This window comes from Saccoglossus kowalevskii, chromosome 7, assembly GCF_978046115.1.
Source record: "Saccoglossus kowalevskii chromosome 7, keSacKowa6.1, whole genome shotgun sequence".
NCBI classification, from domain to species: Eukaryota; Metazoa; Hemichordata; class Enteropneusta; family Harrimaniidae; genus Saccoglossus; species Saccoglossus kowalevskii.
This window is the reverse complement of record NC_140647.1, coordinates 14,398,076-14,425,402: the sequence shown is the minus strand read 5'-3', so window position 1 is coordinate 14,425,402 and position 27,327 is coordinate 14,398,076. Positions and strand designations below refer to the sequence as shown.

The following is a 27,327-nucleotide window of genomic DNA, read 5'->3' as shown; positions in this document are numbered from 1 at the left end:
TACCGTTAGTAGCGCCTCGATAACGTTCTGATCGTTGATCGTTCGTTAATAAAACATATTTTTGAGAGATACTATATTACTATATATTTTAAAGCCGAAAGATTTCATAACCTCTTGTGCTTTCAACGTTGATTGGCTACGCCAAGTGCTTTGTCACCAGAGGGCGCTACTTATAAGAGTTTCCGATTCCTGTCAATATTCAGTGAATATTGCCTCTGTCTAATTGTATACATCAAACTGAACTGTATCAATACGAATGAGAAGGTGTGCCAACCTATTAATTCAATATCAACACAAAATAATAATATACCCAGTTATTGTGAGATCAGGTCAAAATGTCTAAAATGTGATATGTTGGAATGCCCCACTCCGAACATATCTATCAGATTTGCCAACATCGAAGAAAATATTATTCTACCATTGCGCATGTCCTAGAAAATAACACAGGTCAGCACAGGTCGCTGTAAACTTAACCTATAGGGACGTATACAACGCGTGTTAAAGCCGTGGAGTAAGTTGTCACCTGCGCATGCGTCAAACGGCCATAGCGTGTCATTGTTTACAAACAAGCTTTTTGCAAGTTTAGCGTGCGTTGTTATTGTCGCGTGGGACTCAATTACCGCGCATGCGCAGGTGACAACCTCCACGCTTCAAATACATATTTGTCTATACGAAATTCGAGCACGATGCGCGACGATTGTCGCCTTTTAAAGCGGCAATAGCTGTAACTGTCGATGATTTTTCTCCGAATTGTTATTTTAATAAAACATTTTCTGTGTCACTTACCGGAGTGCCTGGGCGAATTATCAAATACGTCACCAACCTGAGAGGCCAAGTTTTTCTCTTACGGCCCTCACTGATGATTTTATGTGTCATTTCCCATAATAGTGCGCATCATAATTTACCATGGTCCCCGTCACGTGAGAATTTAATGGAGACGGTTCGACCTTAGTTTTAAAATTGTTCATCGTATAATATGTGTTATTAGCCATGTGCAGGATCACTTTGCCCTTGCATTTGTGCCTAAAACAATATTTTGGTATGATTTGGTCATCTTTATGAGGTTATATTTAAACAACAAATTTTCAAAACCACAGCTATCGTCATTTTAATATCACTTCTATTATGAAAAATGCCATTTTATATATAAAAATTCCCAGTTGTCCGGTACCACTATTATTTATCAGAATTTATTGTTTCAAAATTAGGCATACTTATAAACAGTAACCACGGGTCACTTGATAGTTGAATGGGGCCATGTTATCGACCCATTTGGTGATATTTGATCAAGGGAGGGCAATCTACGTCATGAACTGATTAGTCAACAAAGTCTGATGACGCAGTCAGGATCGGAATGACTAGCGCAAAGATCGTTCAAATATCGATGACCCTGGCAACGTTGGACGATGGCTTGACTTTCGTGTGTTCATCCATGTAGGTCCATGGTCCACGTACGACGAGCCAAGGCTGTGAATCTGGGAAAGCGATGGTGTTGGTATAAAGCCAACGTGTTTTCGGTCATTGCACTTTGACAGGATACGCCCCTTATATTTTGTGTGTAACTCAGAGGCGGTAATCAAGGACTTAACGATTTTTGAGTTTGTGGCATAAGTTGTACTTAGCATTTGACTTGACTTGTAAAACAATGGCGACTTTGCTGAACTTGAACGTGAACACGAAATTAATGCTTGGCGTGTGTCCAATGCTGGAGTTTTACAGCAACCCTCCGCCAGCGTTATTCCAAGGTAAATACGAAAACGGTATCAAGCGAATTTATCAAAATGACGACAGAATGAACGTATTTATCCAGTCACCGGGTTATCAAGGATATTTTCCAAACACAAATGGCGGGTAAGTACATGGACATTGTGGAGACTATGGGCTTTTGGTCTCGGTGGGCTTCAATGAATCGTTATCCCACGGCATCCCAGTTTATTGTATATATTTATCAATGTTGCAATGAATTTTGATGTTTATGGGACTATATGGTGGACTCTGTACTCTCTTAACTGTTTGATGTTATCTTGTTAGCTAGAAGGTGAGTCACACCCACTACACTTATAGACGTGTTGGTGCGAGCAATATTATTAAAAGTCCGAATGAACCGGAGTGTATGTATCGTATCAAATCATAATCACGTGGTCGCGCTCGTAGTTCATATTCCAAAAACTACTACGCGACCACGATTTAATTAGTACATACTTACAACTTCATTACATTTTATTTCTCAGGAGATTTCTATGACAGTATTGCCATTTATGTTTTATTTTAATTTTTCTGACTTTTTTTAATTTGAGTGCTTTCTTTAACTTCTATTTTCGGGATATTCTTTGAATTTTTTCCTTTTATGTTGTATTTTCATTCTAGGTTTCTATATTGTTTTGTCAATGACTTCAATATTTTCATTTTATTTCCTTCTAAGTTTTACGGTTTTCTCTATGTTTCTATCCCATTTCTAAACTGATTTGTTATTTACTACGCATCGAGGTGATTGAAGATTGTTGTTGCCATTGATTTCATGCCCTGTTAAAGCGGGAGGGACGTCACCTGCGCACGCGCGGGAATTGAGTCCCAAGCGACGATAACAACACGCGCTAAAAACGCAAAGGCTCATGGCTAGATACTTGTCTGTAAACAATGACACGCTAAGGCCATCTGACGCATGCGCATGTGATGACTCCCCCGCTTTACCTTTACGACTGCCAAACAATTTTTCTCTCAAACTAACACCTCATGCTGTAAAACCACCAGTTGTACAAAACGTTGCTTGCGGTCGGTACCATATAATAAGATAGGAACCGGACGAAAAATAAACATATCGGCGTACCTCTATGCTTATTTTTGGTCGGGTTTATGTCGATAACCCATAACACTATTAGTCAATATTATTACGTAGACAGATATTATTAAAAGGAAATGTTGTTAAGAACACGCTGTTGTTTCACGATCGAAATACTAAAGACGTTAACAATTTTAGGGTTTTAGTGTTTTTGTTGGAGAGGGAGGGTCATTATTGTCATTATCAAAGGAAATAACTGGATTTAGCTAATTTGCATATTTTTGGGGTTGGGTGTGGTCATATTAATAATAACCTAAAAGATGACTTCCGATGATGAGGAAGCTATTTTGAAATTGGGTTCTGAGAAGTTGGTTCTGCCTGAGGTTCTGAAAAGTTGCTTCTGAGGTTTTGAAAAGTTGGTTCTGAGTTCTGAGGCTCTGAGGTTCTGAAAAGTATACACTACCTTTCAAGTTTACGAACACGTGCTTTGTTTACAGAGTAATAACTGTTGAGAAATACGAAGAAGTTGAAGCGTGGGCTGAGATGCTATTATCGAAACCAAGTCTACTAGATGTACATTGCAGACGCGCAAACACGAAAAACGACAATTCAGAAGCTGACCAAATCATTCGGGATGGTGAGTATAGGCGCATGTGTAAAACGAGCTGTAAATGTCGTCTGCTGGACTCGTACCATTAATTGAAACTTCATAGACGACAATGTTAACATATGAGGAGATTGGAAAATGGAAAACCGTCATGCCAGTAATCAACCACATGAAAAAAAAACTAACATGTTGGCCAGCTCAAACTCTTGCAAATCTCAGGTAATCAAGACACACCTACTGTATTTGGATTGCACCTAGAGACATCACTGAAAAAATACACAAAGAATAAACCCACAGGTACACAGCCGTTAAGTAAAAAACAAAAGACCACATGTTAGTCTCACCTTTGACTCAGTTCAAACAAGGCACACCTGAGAAAAAAATATTAAAAAAATTTCATTGGTTCTTGCAAGGCATTTAAATTGAACGGTCATTGGTTGATTAGTGGCAGGAAACCTGCCGAGGTACATTCATGACTACACATTACTCGTTCCTGGTATCTGCGCTTATTTTACCGACAATACGTAACTTGAACATGTGTACAATGTAGGAATGATATATTGCACTAATTTGCTTGTTTGTATGACATTTTTGATCCAAAATTTACTTTTGTACTTTTTGAATCTACATCTATAATTAACAAGTAAAAGGTAGGCGGTAAAATTTAATTTTCGATAAAGACAGGTTTGATTTTGAAGTGTTCACATACATAATCTCATTCCCAATTACCAAAATATACAGGTTGTGAAGGCAGGTAATACGTAAGTCAAGAAAAAGACCAAATACCCGTTTTTTTATTTCAGGTTATTTTGCGGTGATAGTGAATCCAAACAATCCACAAATCAAAGGTCAGATAGAGAAAGCACTCGATGAAGCTAGGAGCGCTATGAAAGCTGGCAAAAAATTTGTCCTCACGGTTAGTTCCTCACTTTATTATAAAAGTTGCATTCCCACTTCGTATGACCTACATGACATCTCTCACTTTCCCCTGTAAGCGCCGTAAAAGTTTTGGGTTTTGCACACGTTATGAGAAATCGTATTTAACAGAACTCAAGTGCAGTAAAGTGGCTTTGATTTGGTGATTAAAAACACCACGGTCGTCAGCGCAGGCTAGATATAATGCTTCGATATTTCAGGAATTTGTATGCAACTTCAATATTTATGACTTAGTAAAAGTAACGGTCCACGGTGATGGTGACGGTTACTTAATCTAGTATTAGTGGCTATTGACTACATGGACTTATATGTTGCACCTGAGAACCTATTTTTATATAAGTGCATGTTGACACACTTGTTGTTTTACACCAGTTTCATAACAGTCATCTAGAGACGTGAAAATCCGGGGGACAGTTGATACATAGCTGGGTAGGGAAGTGCCCCCCAGTGCTCAAAAGTGTGACCATTTTTTATACCAGGATAGTGGCAAAATCTATACCCATATTTATATCAAAGTACCATTTCTGTCACCACTGTTTATACCAAATAAAACAGTTACCGTATTTGCTCTATTAAAAAAGAGCATCTCCAATTATAAAAGCACATGTAAGCCAACAGTTGCATTGTATATTGATTTATTAAAATATGTATTTTGACCATAGAAACACCTCTGTCACTTACATAAGAGCATATATTAACACAATGTTAATAAATATTACTGATATTTATACCAGACCAGAAATAAGACCGATACTTATACCTAAAATAAAAAAAAACGATACCCATTTCAGGCGCACGTTCCTATTCGTTGTATGTCTTGTCCCCCGGGGTAACAAAGCGCCACGCCCACGTATCAAAGATGTTGATATGAATAATATTTGTCATTTGGAGTAAAGTAAAATTAATTATATCAAAGCAATATTCTGAATTGCACGCAAACCATCAGCGACGCCATGAAAGCCACTACCAGTGGGCACAACACAAACCTTTCCTGTAATAGCGCCCCTTACGACGAAAATGTTTATACAGTGAACAGGACTTATATATTATGTGTGCCATGTTGCATGTTGTTTGTCATTTAAAGCGGGAGGGTTGTCACCTGCGCACGCGCGGGAATTGAGTCCCAACGCAAAGACTCATGGGTAGTTCCATAAACAACGTCCAATAAAACGTGAATCACTAAACCACACACCAGGACAGTTAAATGTGAAAGCATCACACACACGAACAAGCACAGATTCTTTGAAAATATCGCAGTGCTTCAGCACACACCGTTATCTTTTACAGTTTGACGTCAGGAACGCGATCAGTGATTGGTTTATACAAAATGTCAAAGCAGATGTCAGATGTCAGTATGGCCGCCTTTTTGTCACGAATCATTATGTTTATCAAGATATTGAAGACAAATTCTGTGGAACAACTGTTGAGAAAATCGTCTGCTGTGGTTGTTTTCTCTGTGCTTGTTGTTTATACACGGTAATGTATGACTAGTAATACAGTAAATAAAATATAAAATATTGGCACACATTTTAGGCTGATGTGTCTGTTACAATCTGATTCGTAGATATTTGTGGTACAAGGCATGTACCCCTAATCATAATCATAGAAAACAAACTAATCTCATACGCATTCAGTGGAAAAAGGAAACATCTTTTTCTATTTCATCTTTTTGACTATGTTCTGTAATGTTCTTTTGTTAATTGTTTTGTGTTCTTGGACTTTATAAATTCGCCTTAATGGCATAGATACAAAAACTTCTACCATTTAAGTATGAAATTATTGCTACTATACACCAATGTCATTTTAGGGTTAATCGCTTAAATAATGGCCAGACAAACTAACTACGTCTTACAATCATTTGCGCATATTCTTTATATTTTCATTAGTCAAAATTTAGTACATCCATGAATAATCTTAAATTTTACAAAGTTCAGTCATATTTACTGTACCAAAATCTAATGTAATTCATTGAAGCGTGCGAGTTCAACCCGAGGTCGGAAATGTAGCACCCCCAGGTGCCAATAAAATTGGTCACCAGAAATGTCCAGCGCCTCTATCTCCAGTTCTATTTATACAACTTCATTGTGAAAATTGTCAAATTATCCCCGGAGAATTTGTATATTTTACTAGTCCAGTCATACTTATCTTACCAAAATGTAATGTGAAATAATACTTTGATACTTGTGATACAATTATTCTCCATTTTCGTATAATTTCAAGGAAAAATAAAAAGACTATAGAACTATAAGTTTAAAACAAATATTACCTGATGCAAGCAAATCAATATTCCCATTCTAAAACAAAACAAAACAAAACAAAACAAAAATACTGACCTTGAAAGGAGACATTTTTGTACTCCTTGAATGTTAAACATGTTATCCTAACGAATGAAATTTGGATTGATTTTTAGTTTCACAGACTGATACTTTGTTCCAATATATCGTTAGATGTGACGGGACAAGTTATTCAAATTAATCTTGAGCCAGAGAATACAACTGTAATAGGCGATTCCACTGTAAGTGACGTAAACGGTAAGGCGATTCGACCTTGACTTTGAATGCTGCATCCTTATAATAGGTCCTATCGCTTCTTACCCCTCTGAGTAATCTGTATTCATATATAGCATATTCACTAATTATTATCACTGTACCCATCCTCGCTTACTTGAGAAATAAATATTTTTAGTAACATTTCACTCACTAATTTTGGTGCAAAACTTTTTCATCTCTTGAAAAGTAACATAGTGCCCATCATTCTTTAACATCATTTTGATTGTTTTTAGTTACATTGTATTTCATGTTGCATATTATGTGGATCAAATATATATTGTTCATAACATTCAGCTTTTGAAAAAGACGTCATAGACAAAGTTATTATTGTTTTTTTTTAATATTCACATAATCATTTTTTTCTCCAGGAAAAAGTTCGTTCTTAAAGCATCAAGCATCTGTAAAAACAACGCAGGTCTTATCGGTTCCACTTCATGTTCCCAAGCCAGAAGATGGAGATACTATTGACGGCAACGCATCTCTAACCACGGACGATAGTGTGAACCTGGTCATGGATGCTTAGAATGTTCTCACATCTTTGTGGACGTTTACTTTGCACATGGCAACATCAATATTTTAATATTCACACAGATCTTTATTATTCTCGACTTTCTTAAAGAACCAACAATTTTTATATATTATTTCATAGCACCTTTTCTTCGAATATTGAAACACTTTTTTATATACAAAAGTTTCGTTCTATTGATAATCAGTTCGCCGATAATGAATTAATCACGCGTTCACCATTTTTTTTTACTCAGAATTGTTTAAAAAAAATAGACAGGTGCAAACGTTTATTTGTCAAGGTAGACATACCGTATATACGTTTTTCGTGTTTGAGGGTCAGCGCTGCATTGCAGGCGTTAGACCTTGGTCACATAAAAATAAAATAGAATAACAGTATTTTATATGTATACACCTTTTAGAATACAGTATTGTACATGTTGTACTCGACTACAGCCGTTTCAATCAACTTCGAAAGTCGAATTCGAACGATTTGTTTTCATATTTCCCCCTAATTTGCTGCAAAATGTTTGATAATAAAGTAACTTTGTCTGGGGGGGGGGGGCTAGTCTTTACATTCGCCATCTTCTGACCATTTAAGCTTGGTGGCATCATTGTATGTACCGCCCACATTATCGTTAAGGACATGTGTCAATAATAATAATAATAATAATAATAATAATAATAATAATAATAATAATAATAATAATAATAATAATAATAAAATATAATATAATATAATATAATATAATATAATATAATATAATATAATATAATATAATATAATATAATATAATATAATAATAATAATATAATATAATAATAATAATAATAACAACAATAACAATACAAAGCTCCATGTAACAAATGTCTGGGTCTTACAGCTCTTAGTATGTATACGATGTATCAACTGTTACAAACTAGGTGATTACTTTATTCACCTGGCTAAGTACAGTACCAAGTCTTGTGTTGATTGCATCTACCTGGATGATGAATGTTTTACCAAAGTCTGGATTTTGTAGTACACGTTAGGTCGTCAACGCTAGCTTGTGTTCTTGTGCAGAATGCCTGTTCACATTGCGTAGTCCAATGTACTTTGTGGGTACTCTTTGTTAGGTCTGTCAAAAGGATCGCAATATCTGATATCTCGTGTATAAATCGCCTGTAATACCCTACAAAATCAATGAACCATCAAACATCACTTTTCTTAAAAGATTGTGGAAAGTCTACAACAGCTTATCTTACTTGGTTGAGGTTTTACGTTTCAACCCCAGCAATAAGGCCCAGAATTGCTATTTCAGGGAACGCAACTTTGCATTTACTGGGACGTATTGTCAATCTTACTTCTTTCACTTTAGCTAGTAGCTGTTTAAGATGCTTAGTATGACCAGGTCATATCAATGATGTTTGCATAATCTTGATCCTCTAGAATCATTTGCAGGCAAACAAAATTTGCCGGTGCTCTTGTCATACGGAACTGCATCCCACACAAACTATGTACGTGCATCTGTGTCCAATGGTATTTGCCAGTACCCTTTCGTTATGTTAATATTGGTGATGAATTGCGAAACCCATAATCATTTCGTCTGTACAAGGCATAGAAAAGTGGTCAAACTGAGTCAGTTTATTCAATTCTCTATATACACAGAATCTCCAAGTCCCATAATTTTTCTTGGCGAGTACAACTGGAGCAGCATATGGACTTTTAGATTTTTCTATTATTTCTGTGGCTTACATTATGTTTAGTTCCTTTTTAACGGTTTCTTTCAGGGATTCCGGAATTCTATATGGTCTTTGATATATAGGTCGTTCTTGTCTAGTGACCACTTTGTGTTCTATTAATGACGCTTTACCAGGCAGATCAGTAAAGAGATCACTATAATTCTCAGTATATTTACTTCTTGTTTTTGATATTATTCCTTAAACTGGTAAACTTTCTGTAAAGTTCTCGTCTTCTTTAGAATCATTTTCGTAGCATATTCATATAATACAGTTTCTTTTTGCATCTTTTGTTGCCTATCTCTACTTTACAGTTTACTAGAGACACTTTTCTGTTTGTTTGTTTTTGCTGTGCATTTGTGAGGTACTGCTCCTAACTTGTTACACTTTTTTTTCTTCAGGTGGTAGTTCACCTGTCCACGATTCTTCTCACAGTTCAAGTTCAGGCACTTCTCTATAGGCAAACAACAAGTAGAGAATACACCTGTCCCATGTTCAGAGTACCATTAAAATTCTCCACCTGACCATTTGCCATGGAATGGTCAGCTGATGTTTCCATCTTCTTAATATCAAGCAATTTACACAAGTCTTTCATTAAAATGTGATAGAAGTTTGTGCCTAATAATATCTCCTTCGGTATTCCAACGAAACAATGTCACCAGTTCATCAGCATTACATTCATCTTCTAAGGTATCTTGTTGCCTAATCGCATATGGTAAAAAAATGTATCGATTGCTAGTCAGACCTGGTGCCTATGCTAAAGTAAAGCTTTCCAAAAAAGCCTCTAAACATGTACTTATTTGTGTGCCCCTTTTATACCCCTCAATTCAAGTGCAGAAACTTAAAATAGATACCCTATATACATACTATATACTGCCCCATTTTGTCGAGTAATCCAGCCGAATAATATCGAACGCATTTGGAACCCGGAAGCACGTCCGACAGGAGAATAATCGGAAAAATCGTCAAACTTGCTATTCTCCGGAGATTTTGTCACGATTATTTTTTTTATTTTCTCTCGTTTTTTGTTTGTTTATTGCGGGGAAAAATGTGAGGCGACAGTGAGAAATACCCTTTTTTTCAGGTTGTAGACACGTTGTATCTCCGAGACAAGTGAAAGTGGACCCTTTATTTATATTTTAAAATATTCGACCCTAAACACGGTACGCGTGAACAGCTGAATTGTTTAACTGGTTCCCGTCTCGAGTGTCACGGCGTACTAAGCCACAAGAAGCCGGTAACTAGTAACGGTTTCGGTATTCTGGTTAGTCCGTCACTTTCTCGTTGGTGTTCTGTTTCTCTTGGTTACCTGACGTCAGCGCTTACGCCCGTGACCCCAGGACAGGGGTTTCCTTTTACTCTCGAAAGTTGGACGAATATAAAACTGTTTCTTTTGTTATAAATTTGCACAGAAACAGCGAGAAATGCCAGGAACATCTCAAATATGTAAGTCTAGGCAGGCAGATTGCATGGGTATGGCATAATAAAGACTTGTTTACAGAAAACGAATATTACAATGTTTTCAAATTACGTCACTTACGGAATCCCGGCCCAGTGGAACAATATGGCGATTACTAGTTACCTGCGTCCTACCATCCATTAGTACCTTCCATGGTCCTACTTCCAAGGGACGCCGGGAACCAGTGAACTGAATTGTCTGTTATACTGCCCTCATTTATATATGCGGTATGTAGCGTTGAAGGTGACCTATATATTGCAACATATTCAGTCCTCCCTATCGTTGAAGACATTTTTACTATAACCACGCCTGTATGTCAATCCCTTTGCCGTAGCTACCTCTCTCTTATCTCTTCGACCTAAGGTAAGTCAATATTAAACATAAATATCCTCTAAATGTATTTGCGATGGCTCGGTATGTTGTTTTTTCTCAGATGTGCGTAAGCAACAAAATTCACATCAGACAGAATAGTGTTTCTCTTGACAGTTCCAAATGCATGCAACCATTATCTTGTGTGCAAACAAAATTTTGAACTCTATTAACCGTTGAGTCTATAGTGAATATACCAGACATGTATGTAGGTCACTAATAGCCGACAACTGGGCAGTGCTTGAGGTCAATGCACAATTAAACAGTTCTGTATAACTATTTTTACACTAAGCGCATGGATATCATCGGTAGTACCAGTAGAATCAATAGCAACAGTGTAAATGTTGATCCTTAAAATTTCAGAACGCGTCAGCTTCTACAAAGGATGCGACTGCAACTACCAACCGGCATGAGTGTACAAAGTTCACGCTATTGTAACGCCGGTTGTAATACAATGTAATTTTTGATTATGTGAACCATTTTTTATCGGAAAAACAGCTTGATGCTTTGAGTGCGTTTTCAATGTGATATCGTTAATGTGGTATTGATGCCACAGATGATGAAATACTGCCAATTATTATTAATATTACATCACCACAATCAGAATTAGAGGTTGTTATTGCGTCATAACCTTATATTACCGTTCGATAATGTGAACTTCGCAAATTAATTCATTAATGACAAAATCCCGCAGATTCAACTAGAGTTGTTTTATTTCATGTTGGTGATTTCTATATATATATAGGAATTTCCCAAACCTTCATATAAAATTCGAAGAAGCGTCTAGAGGCGATAATTTGTTCACCTCACCCCACACATTAACTTACCATAAAACCAACTCCCCATTAAATATGACGCTGTGGGGTTCATTATTTGGAGATAATAAATGACAAGTGTGGGTATTTAGTAGCAGATATAAGATCTCTCTGGGACAAATTAGCATATTTGGCGGGAGATAATAACCTGATACTGGTAAACCATTTTATTTGATATGTCTTTCACCATTAAATCCTTTTATGACTACAATTATAAATAGCTGCATGTTGATCTCTAGCATTAATAACTAATTTACACTTCGTACGACAAGTCGTTGAATATTGAGTATAATAGTTTGATATGTAATAGGAAAATACATCAGCCAATAAGCCGATGAGCCCATCAACGGTTGTTATTAGTTGTTTGATAATTTTTTTTGGACAACTTTTTCTCCCGCCGGCTTTTGTGTTGGGTATTTCTCGGGAACCGTTGTCAGGAGTGATAATATTCTCTTATGGGATTTGTATAGGTCTATTTGAAGTTTTGCATTCTGGAGTGGGGGGTCATGCTTAAAGTAATTGTCTTACTTCGGAAAATATGCAGAACATGTAGAGTTTATAACTTTCTTACTAGTAGATGAAATATACCGGTAATTGGTACATTGTTTTGCAATGTGCCTGAAAAAATAAAATAAAAATATGTCCAGGAATAGTGTGGTTAATATTGTTTGTAATTAAATATTTTTTTAAATATTGTGATGATAGGTCAAGTAAGTTTTAGTCTGAGACGTTGGTGGCAGTGTGTCTGACTGTACCAAAAACTAAGACAAACATTTCCTTAATGAAAAATATTGTGACATCGGCTGATTAATAAACGACTCATCTGTAGATTTCAAGGCTGGCTATCTCATACTATTAATATTACTACTAGGGACCGTGTTGATAATTATGACAATGAAATATTAGTCGTTAGTATGAAATTCTGATTATCCCCCATTGCTCTTCAATATTTTCGGACGCATATCTAAATTTTCTTATGCATATTGTTTTGTAATCAAATGTTCTTTTCGTGCAGCTGTATTTAATCTGTAGGTATATACGTAGCAGTGACAAAAATACTATATCTCAAAGTTATTTCTCTTGATTTTGCAACTAGCAGGACAGTAACAAATTATAAATAATTGTTGTTTTAAAAGAATGACACATGCACATAAGAAATACAGTTGATCAAACACAGAGTATGATTGAGGTCGGTGTTTCTACCGGAATTTAACCCAATACTCTGGTCTTCTGCACCTTGTTCAAAACTATTTATATACCAAGTTACATTAAGATGCGATGATTGGTTCTCGAGATAATGGTGGAACAAACATACATTTGAATATTTGATTTCTCAGTTGATTAAATATAATGAACGTTTCAGCTAAAAAATAAAAGTTGAATTAAAATGTATCAAAATGACAATTGATCATCGCATGTTGCTCAAATCAGGAAATTGTCGGTTAAATGATACCATTGAAATAGTGAAGATGTTGATCGAAACAATATAAAGTTCAAGGGTATGAAAGTTCAATGCCAAATTATGACGACAAGATCATTTAAGTAACGTATGTGTGTGCTATTCTTGAATTACACGGCGTTGAAATATTGTAGAATCGGTCGATATCTGGTATTTAGAATTTAATGTATTTTTTTGATTGAATATATTTGTTTTTGTTTTAAATATTAATTTCAGTGAAGAATGGAAAACCGCAAGCAATCTAACTTGTTACTCTGTCCTACGAAACGTGATGAGTGGCATGCATCAATGGTTGACTTTCTGCCGGAAACTGTTAACAAAAGGTTTATTTTTCACCGTTTAACATGGCATTCCCAAGACAACTTGAATTTAGTGACATATATCGAAATGACTAAAGAAGCCGTGGTTAGTAAAAACATCGCCCACGTCTTAGCATTCACCGATACAGCTGTATTGGTTCAAGCAATACTATGTGAGGTATATTCACATCTTAGAGGTCCCTCCGTGGAATCGGTTGCCTTGGCCTATCATAAATATTACACAAGAATGTACCTAGGTGGCAGTACTGCCAGTGTGAAATGTGCTGTATTTGATGTTGATAATTTCAAAGAAACAGACATTAAACTTGCCCTACAAGTTGTGGGAACGCAAGCTATGTTAAAACCATGCACAGGAACTGAATCTGTTGGCTTGAGTATCATAGAGTCTGAAAAAGATTTAAAGAAAGCATTGGTTACACATTCTACCAATAGTGTCCTGTCTTCAGTCGAATCTATCCTGTCAGAGTGGGCAAATCCTGGAATATACCCATACCTATACAAGAATTGTGTCATCTTAGAGGAATTTATGAAGAATGGCAAAGGTTTAGATGTCCAAGGTGCTATTGTGAATGGTAAAATATACCATTGGGTCATTGGTGAATCTTGTCATTGGAAATCACATCCCCTAGTACTCATTGGCTTCATGTATCCAGCGACAGTTAATCACAGAGACGAAACTCGTATTTGGGAGGCTTTTGATTCAATTGCCACAAACATGATTCAGCATGGATTTGACAATCAGGGCCTTGAGGTGGAATTGTTCTTGTCTATCGATGGAACAATTAAACTGATTGAGATCAATCCTAGAATAATGAGCAACACAATTCCCGTGTATCATTTGCGTATGGAAAACGGCGATCCATTACGTTTACTTTTACAATCTTGCTCTGGAGAACAACCACAGTCACTGGTACCCAATGGTATGTATGGTTTCCATGGCTTTGCCATTACATTTGGAAGTGCCAAAGCTGAAGAACTGTTCAATTTTCAAAAAGCCGCGATAAACTGCGATGTTTATCCATTGTATTCACCTAATGACGACATCTCCGAATCTGAAGATGGGAATAACCTCGCTTTTATTTATGTCAGGGGTACAACCAAAGCAGATATGACACTATTTATGTCAGGGGTACAACCAAAGCAGATATGACACTATTTATGTCAGGGGTACAACCAAAGCAGGTATGACACTATTTATGTCAGGGGTACAACCAAAGCAGGTATTACACTATTTATGTCAGGGGTACAACCAAAGCAGGTATGACACTATTTATGTCAGGGGTACAACCAAAGCAGGTATGACACTATTTATGTCAGGGGTACAACCAAAGCAGATATGACACTATTTATGTCAGGGGTACAACCAAAGCAGGTTTGACACTAGTTATGACACTATTTATGTCAGGGGTACAACCAAAGCAAGTATGACACTATTTATGTCAGGGGCACAACCAAAGCAGATATGACACTATTTATATCAGGGGTACAACCAAAGCAGGTTTGACACTATTTATGACACTATTTATGTCAGGGGTACAACCAAAGCAAGTATGACACTATTTATGTCAGGGGCACAACCAAAGCAGATATGACACTATTTATGTCAGGGGTACAACCAAAGCAGGTTTGACACTATTTATGACACTATTTATGTCAGGGGTACAACCGAAGCAGGTTTGACACTATTTATGCCAGGGGTACAACCAAAGCATGTTTGACACTATTTATGTCAGGGGTACAACCGAAGCAGGTATGACACTATTTATGTCAGGGGGACAACCAAAGCAGGTATGACACTATATATGTCAGGGGTACAACCAAAGCAGGTATGACACTATTTATGTCAGGGGTACAGCCAAAGCAGGTATGACACTATTTATGTCAGGGGTACAACCAAAGCAGGTATGACACTATTTATGTCAGGGGTACAACCAAAGCAGGTATGACACTATTTATGTCAGGGGGACAACTAAAGCAGGTATGACACTATTTATGTCAGGGGTACAACCAAAGCAGGTATGACACTATATATGTCAGGGGTACAACCAAAGCAGGTATGACACTATTTATGTCAGGGGTACAACCAAAGCAGGTATGACACTATTTATGTCAGGGGTACACCCAAAGCAGGTATGACACTATTTATGTCAGGGGTACAACCAAAGCAGGTATGACACTATTTATGTCAGGGGTACAACCAAAGCAGGTATGACACTATATATGTCAGGGGTACAACCAAAGCAGGTATGACAGTATATATGTCAGGGGTACAACCAAAGCAGGTATGACACTATTTATGTCAGGGGGACAACCAAAGCAGGTATGACACCATTTATGTCAGGGGTACAACCAAAGCAGGTATGACACTATTTATGTCAGGGGTACAGCCAAAACAGGTATGACAAAATTTATGTCAGGGGTACAACCAAAGCAGGTATGACACTATTTATGTCAGGGGTACAACCAAAGCAGGTATGACACTATATATGTCAGGGGTACAACCAAAGCAGGTATGACACTATTTATGTCAGGGGTACAACCAATGCAGGTATGACACTATTTATGTCAGGGGTACAACCAAAGCAGGTATGACACAATTTGTGTCAGGGGTACAACTAAAGCAGGTATGACACAATTTGTGTCAGGTGTACAACCAAAGCAGGTATGACACTATTTATGTCAGGGGTACAACCAAAGCAGGTATGACACTATGTATGCCAGGGGTACAACCAAAGCAGGTATGACACTATTTATGTCAGGGGTACAACCTAAGCAGGTATGACACTATTTATGTCAGGGGTACAACCAAAGCAGGTATGACACTATTTATGTCAGGGGTACAACCAATGCAGGTATGACACTATTTATGTCAGGGGTACAACCTAAGCAGGTATGACACTATTTATGTCAGGGGTACAACCAATGCAGGTATGACACTATTTATGTCAGGGGTACAACCTAAGCAGGTATGACACTATTTATGTCAGGGGTACAACCTAAGCAGGTTTGACACTATTTATGTTTTAGATACAACCAAAGCAAGTATAACGCTATGTCAGGGGTACAGCCAATTTAAAATGCATACATGATACTATTTACGTCTGAGGTACAACCAAAGCGGGTATGAAATTATATATGTCAGGGGTATAATCAAAGTAGGCAATGATGAGTCGAGGAATTGTTGAAACCGTTTTTTTATCTTTGATAAAGCTGCGTAAATATCTAAATTACGATTTGTGTGTATTTGTTTTTTTTTCCGCTTGTTTCCTTATGTGACTACTAAATTTCCGAAAAACTTTCTTTCAGTTGTCATGGAAACATATTTTAAGATATTGAAGACAATGCTGAAGAAACCGGAACAGAGCCCACAGGCCGAACGTACTAATCTTTTAAACGAAGAAAATATTTATATATAGACTTACTCCGAATCACAACAAAGTGTGAAGTATGTATTCCCTTTTAAAGGCGGTTTTGTCAGTCAATTCGAGAATAATTATATATGTTTATTTCATTACAATAGTTGTGACTTTGCCGTCAACCTTGGTGACGTATTCTGATTTGAATCTATTTTTGGTTTGAAAGTTTTTGGGGCATTCGTCCTCGGGCGCAATTTGCCAGATCGCCGTGCAATGTGATATCCATTGGACGTATCACGTATTGGGTTATATTCCAAACATGTAAATTAGTCATGTTTTATGTCTTTATGAAATTAGTCATATGTTTTTGTAATTGGGATATTTGCTGTTATTTAAAGAACGAGATATTGTTTGTAATGTTTAAAATGATCTATATTTCATTTTTTTTCAATAATTCTTACTTTTATTGTGCTGCAATATTTAAATTTTTGGGGCAATTCCTGGGAGCAGACACATCCTGATTTAATCGCATTTTCCGAACAAAGATTAATTGTTGATATAAAACATTCTTGCACCCCATGTCCGATTAAATCATAATGGCAAACCACAATTTTACACAGTGTCATTTTATGATACACATGTTTCACCGTCCCATTTTAAGGAAATGAAATCGACACAGCTTGGGTGAAACTTGTTAAATGCAATGACAGTATCGCCTAGCAGGCAATGCCATTTGTTCTATAGGGGTCAAGTTATAGGTAACTATTCAATTTAGTATACGTATTATGTATACGATGTATCACAGTTGGAAAGCACGTGTATGTTTTATATTATCGAGGTGATTAAATCGAATACTTTAATAAGTAATAGTTATTTTATTGTTTCACAGACATCTAACAATTCAAAAGAACTTAAATATTGCAATTGTAAGAGTTTTCGAATAGATACTAGTCTTGGACGAATTTTGAAGAAACTTCAGCATATCAAAACGCAGCATTACATGTTGCATTCTATATACAGGGCGCAATTTGTTTACGGTGGTGTTATGATGTCGAGCATGAGAACTAACACTTGAGCTAACTCCCCGACGTTATAGATTTTGAACCTCCTTTGAACAATTGAACAATTTATTTGTTCTGAACAAATATTATCACAGGGACCGTTAACATACTGTCGTAAGATTACTTGTAATCGATGGTTTGAGTCTCAAAAACAACTAGTGGTTGCATTCGACTCACTGGAGAATCTGGGTATCGATCCCGGTACCTCTCACATGCTAAGCGAGCGCTCTACCACTTGAGCTAATTCACCGACGATATTCACGTTTGAGCCTCCTTAAGTGAGCCTTCATGTATCGAATTTACATTCAGAAATATTCAGAATTTCAATCATATGCCCGTTAAGTCAAATTACTTAGAATTGAGCAATCTATTTTTTCTAAACAATTATTATCACAGTGACCGTAACCATACTGTTATATATTACTTGTAATTCTAAGGTTTGAGTCTCAAAAACAACAAGTTGTTGCATTCGACTCACTGGAGAATCCGGGTATCGATCCCGGTACCTTTCACATGCTAAGCGAGCGCTCTACCATTTGAGCTAATTCGCCGACGATATTGACGTTTGAGCCTCCTTAAGTGAGCCTCGATGTAACGAATTTATAATCAGAAATATTCAGAATTTCAATCATATGCTCGTAAAGTCAAATTACTTAGAATTGAACAAATTATTTTTTCTAAACAATTATTATCACAGTGACTGTAAACATACTGATATAATACTCCTTGTAATTCGAAGGTTTAAGTCTCAAAAACAACTAGTTGTTGCATTCGACTCGTTTTTTCTAAACAATTATTATCACAGTGACCGTAAACATACTGGTATAATACTCATTGGAATTCGAAGGTTTGAGTCTCAAATACAACGAGTTGTTGCATTCGACTCACTGGAGAATCCGGGTATCGATCCCAGTTCCTCTCACATGCTAAGCGAGCGCTCTACCACTTGAGCTAATTCCCCGACTATATTCACGTTTGAGCCTCCTTAAGTGAGCTCGATGTAACGAATTTATAATCAGAAATATTCAGAATTTCAATCATATACTCGTAAAGTCAAATTACTTAGAATTGAACAAATCATTTTTTCTAAACAATTATTGTCACAGTGACCGTAAACATACTGTCATAATATAACTTGTAATTCGAGGGTTTGAGTCTCAAAAACATCAAGTTGTTGCATTCAACTCACTGGAGAATCCGGGTATCGATCCTGGTACCTCTCACATGCTAAGCGAGCGCTCTACCACTTGAGCTAATTCCCCGACGATATTCATGTTTGAGCCTCCTTAAGTGAGTCTCGATGTAACTAATTTTTAATCAGAAATATTCAGAATTTCAATCATATGCTCGTAAAGTAAAATTACTTAGAATTGAACAAATCATTTTTTCTAAACAATTATTATCACAGTGACTGTAAACATACTGATATAATACTCCTTGTAATTCGAAGGTTTAAGTCTCAAAAACAACTAGTTGTTGCATTCGACTCGTTTTTTCTAAACAATTATTATCACAGTGACCGTAAACATACTGATATAATACTACTTGTAATTCGAAGGTTTGAGTCACAAAAACAACTAGTTATTGTACACAACTCAATGGAGAATCCGGGTATCGATCCCGGTACCTCTCACATGCTAAGCGAGCGCTCTACCACTTGAGCTAATTCCCCGACGATATTGACGTTTGAGCCTCCTTAAGTGAGCCTCGATGTAACGAATTTATAATCAGAAATATTCAGAATTTCAATCATATACCCGTAAAGTCAAATTACTTAGAATTGAACAAATTATTGTTTTCTAAACAATTATTATCACAGTGACCGTAAACATTCTGTCATAATATAACTTGTAATTCAAGGGTTTGAGTCTCAAAAACAACAAGTTGTTGCATTCGACTCACTGGAGAATCCGGGTATCGATCCCGGTACCTCTCACATGCTAAGCGAGCACTCTACCACTTGAGCTAATTCCCCGACGAGATTCACGTTTGAGCCTCCTTAAGTAAGCCTCGATGTAACGAAATTATTTTTTCTAAACAATGATTGTCACAGTGACCGTAAACATACTGATATAATACTCATTGGAATTCGAAAGTTTGAGTCTCAAATACAACGAGTTGTTGCATTCGACTCACTGGAGAATCCGGGTATCGATCCCGGTACCTCTCACATGCTAAGCGAGCGCTCTACCACTTGAGCTAATTCCCCGACGATATTCACGTTTGAGCCTCCTTAAGTGAGCCTCGATGTAACGAATTTATAATCAGAAATATTCAGAATTTCAATCATATACTCGTAAAGTCAAATTACTTAGAATTGAACAAATCATTTTTTCTAAACAATTATTGTCACAGTGACCGTAAACATACTGTCATAATATAACTTGTAATTCGAGGGTTTGAGTCTCAAAAACATCAAGTTGTTGCATTCAACTCACTGGAGAATCCGGGTATCGATCCTGGTACCTCTCACATGCTAAGCGAGCGCTCTACCACTTGAGCTAATTCCCCGACGATATTGACGTTTGAGCCTCCTTAAGTGAGCCTCGATGTAACGAATTTATAATCAGAAATATTCAGAATTTCAATCATATACCCGTAAAGTCAAATTACTTAGAATTGAACAAATTATTGTTTTCTAAACAATTATTATCACAGTGACTGTAAACATACTGATATAATACTCCTTGTAATTCGAAGGTTTAAGTCTCAAAAACAACTAGTTATTGTCTCGATGTAACTAATTTTTAATCAGAAATATTCAGAATTTCAATCATATGCTCGTAAAGTAAAATTACTTAGAATTGAACAAATCATTTTTTCTAAACAATTATTATCACAGTGACTGTACACATACTGATATAATACTCCTTGTAATTCGAAGGTTTAAGTCTCAAAAACAACTAGTTGTTGCATTCGACTCGTTTTTTCTAAACAATTATTATCACAGTGACCGTAAACACACTGATATAATACTACTTGTAATTCGAAGGTTTGAGTCACAAAAACAACTAGTTATTGTACACAACTCAATGGAGAATCCGGGTATCGATCCCGGTACCTCTCACATGCTAAGCGAGCGCTCTACCACTTGAGCTAATTCCCCGACGATATTCACGTTTGAGCCTCCTTAAGTGAGCCTCGATGTAACGAATTTATAATCAGAAATATTCAGAATTTCAATCATATACCCGTAAAGTCAAATTACTTAGAATTGAACAAATTATTTTTTCTAAACAATTATTATCACAGTGACCGTAAACATTCTGTCATAATATAACTTGTAATTCAAGGGTTTGAGTCTCAAAAACAACAAGTTGTTGCATTCGACTCACTGGAGAATCCGGGTATCGATCCAGGTACCTTTCACATGCTAAGCGAGCGCTCTACCACTTGAGCTAATTCCCCGACGAGATTCACGTTTGAGCCTCCTTAAGTAAGCCTCGATGTAACGAAATTATTTTTTCTAAACAATGATTGTCACAGTGACCGTAAACATACTGATATAATACTCATTGGAATTCGAAGGTTTGAGTCTCAAATACAACGAGTTGTTGCATTCGACTCACTGGAGAATCCGGGTATCGATCCCGGTACCTCTCACATGCTAAGCGAGCGCTCTACCACTTGAGCTAATTCAACGACGATATTCACGTTTGAGCCTCCTTAAGTGAGCCTCGATGTAACGAATTTATAACCAGAAATATTCAGAATTTCAATCATATACCCGTAAAGTCAAATTACTTAGAATTGAACAAATTATTTTTTCTAAACAATTATTATCACAGTGACCGTAAACATACTGATATAATACTCCTTGTAATTCGAAGGTTTGAGTCACAAAAACAACTAGTTATTGTACACAACTCAATGGAGAATCCGGGTATCAATCCCGGTACCTCTCACATGCTAAGCGAGCGCTCTACCACTTGAGCTAATTCCCCGACGATATTCACGTTTGAGCCTCCTTAAGTGAGCCTCGATGTAACGAATTTATAATCAGAAATATTCAGAATTTCAATCATATACCCGTAAAGTCAAATTACTTAGAATTGAACAAATTATTTTTTCTAAACAATTATTATCACTGTGACCGTAAACATACTGATATAATATAACTTGTAATTCAAGGGTTTGAGTCTCAAAAACAACAAGTTGTTGCATTCAACTCACTGGAGAATCCGGGTATCGATCCCGGTACCTCTCACATGCTAAGCGAGCGCTCTACCACTTGAGCTAATTCCCCGACGATATTCATGTTTGAGCCTCCTTAAGTGAGTCTCGATGTAACTAATTTTTAATCAGAAATATTCAGAATTTCAATCATATGCTCGTAAAGTAAAATTACTTAGAATTGAACAAATCATTTTTTCTAAACAATTATTATCACAGTGACTGTAAACATACTGATATAATACTCCTTGTAATTCGAAGGTTTAAGTCTCAAAAACAACTAGTTGTTGCATTCGACTCGTTTTTTCTAAACAATTATTATCACAGTGACCGTAAACATACTGATATAATACTACTTGTAATTCGAAGGTTTGAGTCACAAAAACAACTAGTTATTGTACACAACTCAATGGAGAATCCGGGTATCGATCCCGGTACCTCTCACATGCTAAGCGAGCGCTCTACCACTTGAGCTAATTCCCCGACGATATTCACGTTTGAGCCTCCTTAAGTGAGCCTCGATGTAACGAATTTATAATCAGAAATATTCAGAATTTCAATCATATACCCGTAAAGTCAAATTACTTAGAATTGAACAAATTATTTTTTCTAAACAATTATTATCACAGTGACCGTAAACATTCTGTCATAATATAACTTGTAATTCAAGGGTTTGAGTCTCAAAAACAACAAGTTGTTGCATTCGACTCACTGGAGAATCCGGGTATCGATCCCGGTACCTCTCACAAGCTAAGCGAGCGCTCTACCACTTGAGCTAATTCACCGACGAGATTCACGTTTGAGCCTCCTTAAGTAAGCCTCGATGTAACGAAATTATTTTTTCTAAACAATGATTGTCACAGTGACCGTAAACATACTGATATAATACTCATTGGAATTCGAAGGTTTGAGTCTCAAATACAACGAGTTGTTGCATTCGACTCACTGGAGAATCCGGGTATCGATCCCGGTACCTCTCACATGCTAAGCGAGCGCTCTACCACTTGAGCTAATTCAACGACGATATTCACGTTTGAGCCTCCTTAAGTGAGCCTCGATGTAACGAATTTATAACCAGAAATATTCAGAATTTCAATCATATACCCGTAAAGTCAAATTACTTAGAATTGAACAAATTATTTTTTCTAAACAATTATTATCACAGTGACTGTAAACATACTGATATAATACTCCTTGTAATTCGAAGGTTTAAGTCTCAAAAACAAGTAGTTGTTGCATTCGACTCGTTTTTTCTAAACAATTATTATCACAGTGACCGTAAACATACTGATATAATACTACTTGTAATTCGAAGGTTTGAGTCACAAAAACAACTAGTTATTGTACACAACTCAATGGAGAATCCGGGTATCGATCCCGGTACCTCTCACATGCTAAGCGAGCGCTCTACCACTTGAGCTAATTCCCCGACGATATTGACGTTTGAGCCTCCTTAAGTGAGCCTCGATGTAACGAATTTATAATCAGAAATATTCAGAATTTCAATCATATACCCGTAAAGTCAAATTACTTAGAATTGAACAAATTATTGTTTTCTAAACAATTATTATCACAGTGACCATAAACATTCTGTCATAATATAACTTGTAATTCAAGGGTTTGAGTCTCAAAAACAACAAGTTGTTGCATTCGACTCACTGGAGAATCCGGGTATCGATCCCGGTACCTCTCACATGCTAAGCGAGCGCTCTACCACTTGAGCTAATTCCCCGACGATATTCACGTTTGAGCCTCCTTAAGTGAGCCTCGATGTAACGAATTTATAATCAGAAATATTCAGAATTTCAATCATATACCCGTAAAGTCAAATTACTTAGAATTGAACAAATTATTTTTTCTAAACAATTATTATCACAGTGACCGTAAACATTCTGTCATAATATAACTTGTAATTCAAGGGTTTGAGTCTCAAAAACAACAAGTTGTTGCATTCGACTCACTGGAGAATCCGGGTATCGATCCCGGTACCTTTCACATGCTAAGCGAGCGCTCTACCACTTGAGCTAATTCCCCGACGAGATTCACGTTTGAGCCTCCTTAAGTAAGCCTCGATGTAACGAAATTATTTTTTCTAAACAATGATTGTCACAGTGACCGTAAACATACTGATATAATACTCATTGGAATTCGAAGGTTTGAGTCTCAAATACAACGAGTTGTTGCATTCGACTCACTGGAGAATCCGGGTATCGATCCCGGTACCTCTCACATGCTAAGCGAGCGCTCTACCACTTGAGCTAATTCAACGACGATATTCACGTTTGAGCCTCCTTAAGTGAGCCTCGATGTAACGAATTTATAACCAGAAATATTCAGAATTTCAATCATATACCCGTAAAGTCAAATTACTTAGAATTGAACAAATTATTTTTTCTAAACAATTATTATCACAGTGACCGTAAACATACTGATATAATACTCCTTGTAATTCGAAGGTTTGAGTCACAAAAACAACTAGTTATTGTACACAACTCAATGGAGAATCCGGGTATCGATCCCGGTACCTCTCACATGCTAAGCGAGCGCTCTACCACTTGAGCTAATTCCCCGACGATATTCACGTTTGAGCCTCCTTAAGTGAGCCTCGATGTAACGAATTTATAATCAGAAATATTCAGAATTTCAATCATATACCCGTAAAGTCAAATTACTTAGAATTGAACAAATTATTTTTTCTAAACAATTATTATCACTGTGACCGTAAACATACTGATATAATATAACTTGTAATTCAAGGGTTTGAGTCTCAAAAATAACAAGTTGTTGCATTCAACTCACTGGAGAATCCGGGTATCGATCCCGGTACCTCTCACATGCTAAGCGAGCGCTCTACCACTTGAGCTAATTCCCCGACGATATTCATGTTTGAGCCTCCTTAAGTGAGTCTCGATGTAACTAATTTTTAATCAGAAATATTCAGAATTTCAATCATATGCTCGTAAAGTAAAATTACTTAGAATTGAACAAATCATTTTTTCTAAACAATTATTATCACAGTGACTGTAAACATACTGATATAATACTCCTTGTAATTCGAAGGTTTAAGTCTCAAAAACAACTAGTTGTTGCATTCGACTCGTTTTTTCTAAACAATTATTATCACAGTGACCGTAAACATACTGATATAATACTACTTGTAATTCGAAGGTTTGAGTCACAAAAACAACTAGTTATTGTACACAACTCAATGGAGAATCCGGGTATCGATCCCGGTACCTCTCACATGCTAAGCGAGCGCTCTACCACTTGAGCTAATTCCCCGACGATATTCACGTTTGAGCCTCCTTAAGTGAGCCTCGATGTAACGAATTTATAATCAGAAATATTCAGAATTTCAATCATATACCCGTAAAGTCAAATTACTTAGAATTGAACAAATTATTTTTTCTAAACAATTATTATCACAGTGACCGTAAACATTCTGTCATAATATAACTTGTAATTCAAGGGTTTGAGTCTCAAAAACAACAAGTTGTTGCATTCGACTCACTGGAGAATCCGGGTATCGATCCCGGTACCTCTCACAAGCTAAGCGAGCGCTCTACCACTTGAGCTAATTCACCGACGAGATTCACGTTTGAGCCTCCTTAAGTAAGCCTCGATGTAACGAAATTATTTTTTCTAAACAATGATTGTCACAGTGACCGTAAACATACTGATATAATACTCATTGGAATTCGAAGGTTTGAGTCTCAAATACAACGAGTTGTTGCATTCGACTCACTGGAGAATCCGGGTATCGATCCCGGTACCTCTCACATGCTAAGCGAGCGCTCTACCACTTGAGCTAATTCAACGACGATATTCACGTTTGAGCCTCCTTAAGTGAGCCTCGATGTAACGAATTTATAACCAGAAATATTCAGAATTTCAATCATATACCCGTAAAGTCAAATTACTTAGAATTGAACAAATTATTTTTTCTAAACAATTATTATCACAGTGACCGTAAACATACTGATATAATACTCCTTGTAATTCGAAGGTTTGAGTCACAAAAACAACTAGTTATTGTACACAACTCAATGGAGAATCCGGGTATTGATCCCGGTACCTCTCACATGCTAAGCGAGCGCTCTACCACTTGAGCTAATTCCCCGACGATATTCACGTTTGAGCCTCCTTAAGTGAGCCTCGATGTAACGAATTTATAATCAGAAATATTCAGAATTTCAATCATATACCCGTAAAGTCAAATTACTTAGAATTGAACAAATTATTTTTTCTAAACAATTATTATCACAGTGACCGTAAACATACTGATATAATACTCCTTGTAATTCGAAGGTTTGAGTCACAAAAACAACTAGTTATTGTACACAACTCAATGGAGAATCCGGGTATCGATCCCGGTACCTCTCACATGCTAAGCGAGCGCTCTACCACTTGAGCTAATTCCCCGACGATATTCACGTTTGAGCCTCCTTAAGTGAGCCTCGATGTAACGAATTTATAATCAGAAATATTCAGAATTTCAATCATATACCCGTAAAGTCAAATTACTTAGAATTGAACAAATTATTTTTTCTAAACAATTATTATCACTGTGACCGTAAACATACTGATATAATATAACTTGTAATTCAAGGGTTTGAGTCTCAAAAACAACAAGTTGTTGCATTCAACTCACTGGAGAATCCGGGTATCGATCCCGGTACCTCTCACATGCTAAGCGAGCGCTCTACCACTTGAGCTAATTCCCCGACGATATTCATGTTTGAGCCTCCTTAAGTGAGTCTCGATGTAACTAATTTTTAATCAGAAATATTCAGAATTTCAATCATATGCTCGTAAAGTAAAATTACTTAGAATTGAACAAATCATTTTTTCTAAACAATTATTATCACAGTGACTGTAAACATACTGATATAATACTCCTTGTAATTCGAAGGTTTAAGTCTCAAAAACAACTAGTTGTTGCATTCGACTCGTTTTTTCTAAACAATTATTATCACAGTGACCGTAAACATACTGATATAATACTACTTGTAATTCGAAGGTTTGAGTCACAAAAACAACTAGTTATTGTACACAACTCAATGGAGAATCCGGGTATCGATCCCGGTACCTCTCACATGCTAAGCGAGCGCTCTACCACTTGAGCTAATTCCCCGACGATATTCACGTTTGAGCCTCCTTAAGTGAGCCTCGATGTAACGAATTTATAATCAGAAATATTCAGAATTTCAATCATATACCC

General features: G+C 36.6%; 1 protein-coding gene and 15 non-coding genes across 16 annotated transcripts; 1 reads left to right on the top strand and 15 right to left on the bottom strand.

Moving 5' to 3' along the window:
- The first annotated feature begins 1,352 nt into the window (after positions 1 to 1,352).
- Positions 1,353 to 7,825, top strand: LOC102808965 (uncharacterized). Its single transcript, XM_085501663.1, has 6 exons — positions 1,353 to 1,851; positions 3,277 to 3,416; positions 4,190 to 4,302; positions 5,610 to 5,798; positions 6,733 to 6,837; positions 7,240 to 7,825. Exons 1-6 carry the CDS (start codon positions 1,646 to 1,648, stop codon positions 7,255 to 7,257), a joined length of 771 nt encoding a protein of 256 aa, XP_085357789.1. The 5' UTR covers positions 1,353 to 1,645; the 3' UTR covers positions 7,258 to 7,825.
- An 11,707-nt stretch (positions 7,826 to 19,532) lies between these two features.
- Positions 19,533 to 19,605, bottom strand: TRNAA-AGC (transfer RNA alanine (anticodon AGC)). Its single transcript has one exon. It is a non-coding gene; the product is annotated as a tRNA-Ala (tRNA).
- Positions 19,606 to 19,835: 230 nt separating this feature from the next.
- TRNAA-AGC (transfer RNA alanine (anticodon AGC)) lies at positions 19,836 to 19,908 on the bottom strand. Its single transcript has one exon. It is a non-coding gene; the product is annotated as a tRNA-Ala (tRNA).
- Positions 19,909 to 20,069: 161 nt separating this feature from the next.
- TRNAA-AGC (transfer RNA alanine (anticodon AGC)) lies at positions 20,070 to 20,142 on the bottom strand. The gene has a single exon. It is a non-coding gene; the product is annotated as a tRNA-Ala (tRNA).
- Positions 20,143 to 20,966: 824 nt separating this feature from the next.
- Positions 20,967 to 21,039, bottom strand: TRNAA-AGC (transfer RNA alanine (anticodon AGC)). Its single transcript has one exon. It is a non-coding gene; the product is annotated as a tRNA-Ala (tRNA).
- Positions 21,040 to 22,106: 1,067 nt separating this feature from the next.
- On the bottom strand, positions 22,107 to 22,179 carry TRNAA-AGC (transfer RNA alanine (anticodon AGC)). Its single transcript has one exon. It is a non-coding gene; the product is annotated as a tRNA-Ala (tRNA).
- Positions 22,180 to 22,516: 337 nt separating this feature from the next.
- Positions 22,517 to 22,589, bottom strand: TRNAA-AGC (transfer RNA alanine (anticodon AGC)). The gene has a single exon. It is a non-coding gene; the product is annotated as a tRNA-Ala (tRNA).
- An 873-nt stretch (positions 22,590 to 23,462) lies between these two features.
- TRNAA-AGC (transfer RNA alanine (anticodon AGC)) lies at positions 23,463 to 23,535 on the bottom strand. Its single transcript has one exon. It is a non-coding gene; the product is annotated as a tRNA-Ala (tRNA).
- Positions 23,536 to 23,765: 230 nt separating this feature from the next.
- Positions 23,766 to 23,838, bottom strand: TRNAA-AGC (transfer RNA alanine (anticodon AGC)). Its single transcript has one exon. It is a non-coding gene; the product is annotated as a tRNA-Ala (tRNA).
- A 765-nt stretch (positions 23,839 to 24,603) lies between these two features.
- Positions 24,604 to 24,676, bottom strand: TRNAA-AGC (transfer RNA alanine (anticodon AGC)). The gene has a single exon. It is a non-coding gene; the product is annotated as a tRNA-Ala (tRNA).
- Positions 24,677 to 24,905: 229 nt separating this feature from the next.
- TRNAA-AGC (transfer RNA alanine (anticodon AGC)) lies at positions 24,906 to 24,978 on the bottom strand. Its single transcript has one exon. It is a non-coding gene; the product is annotated as a tRNA-Ala (tRNA).
- Positions 24,979 to 25,315: 337 nt separating this feature from the next.
- On the bottom strand, positions 25,316 to 25,388 carry TRNAA-AGC (transfer RNA alanine (anticodon AGC)). Its single transcript has one exon. It is a non-coding gene; the product is annotated as a tRNA-Ala (tRNA).
- Positions 25,389 to 26,153: 765 nt separating this feature from the next.
- Positions 26,154 to 26,226, bottom strand: TRNAA-AGC (transfer RNA alanine (anticodon AGC)). Its single transcript has one exon. It is a non-coding gene; the product is annotated as a tRNA-Ala (tRNA).
- A 229-nt stretch (positions 26,227 to 26,455) lies between these two features.
- TRNAA-AGC (transfer RNA alanine (anticodon AGC)) lies at positions 26,456 to 26,528 on the bottom strand. Its single transcript has one exon. It is a non-coding gene; the product is annotated as a tRNA-Ala (tRNA).
- A 229-nt stretch (positions 26,529 to 26,757) lies between these two features.
- On the bottom strand, positions 26,758 to 26,830 carry TRNAA-AGC (transfer RNA alanine (anticodon AGC)). The gene has a single exon. It is a non-coding gene; the product is annotated as a tRNA-Ala (tRNA).
- Positions 26,831 to 27,167: 337 nt separating this feature from the next.
- TRNAA-AGC (transfer RNA alanine (anticodon AGC)) lies at positions 27,168 to 27,240 on the bottom strand. The gene has a single exon. It is a non-coding gene; the product is annotated as a tRNA-Ala (tRNA).
- Between the last annotated feature and the right edge of the window lie 87 nt (positions 27,241 to 27,327).

Excerpts from the sequence above, each read along its gene's own strand:
- LOC102808965 (XM_085501663.1), top strand. The coding sequence starts at position 1,646 with ATGGCGACTTTGCTGAACTTGAACGTGAACACGAAATTAATGCTTGGC. Across the intron at positions 1,852-3,276 it reads TTTCCAAACACAAATGGCGG|AGTAATAACTGTTGAGAAAT; the intron begins GTAAGTACATGG and ends CTTTGTTTACAG. Across the intron at positions 5,799-6,732 it reads GTGCTTGTTGTTTATACACG|TTTCACAGACTGATACTTTG; the intron begins GTAATGTATGAC and ends ATTGATTTTTAG.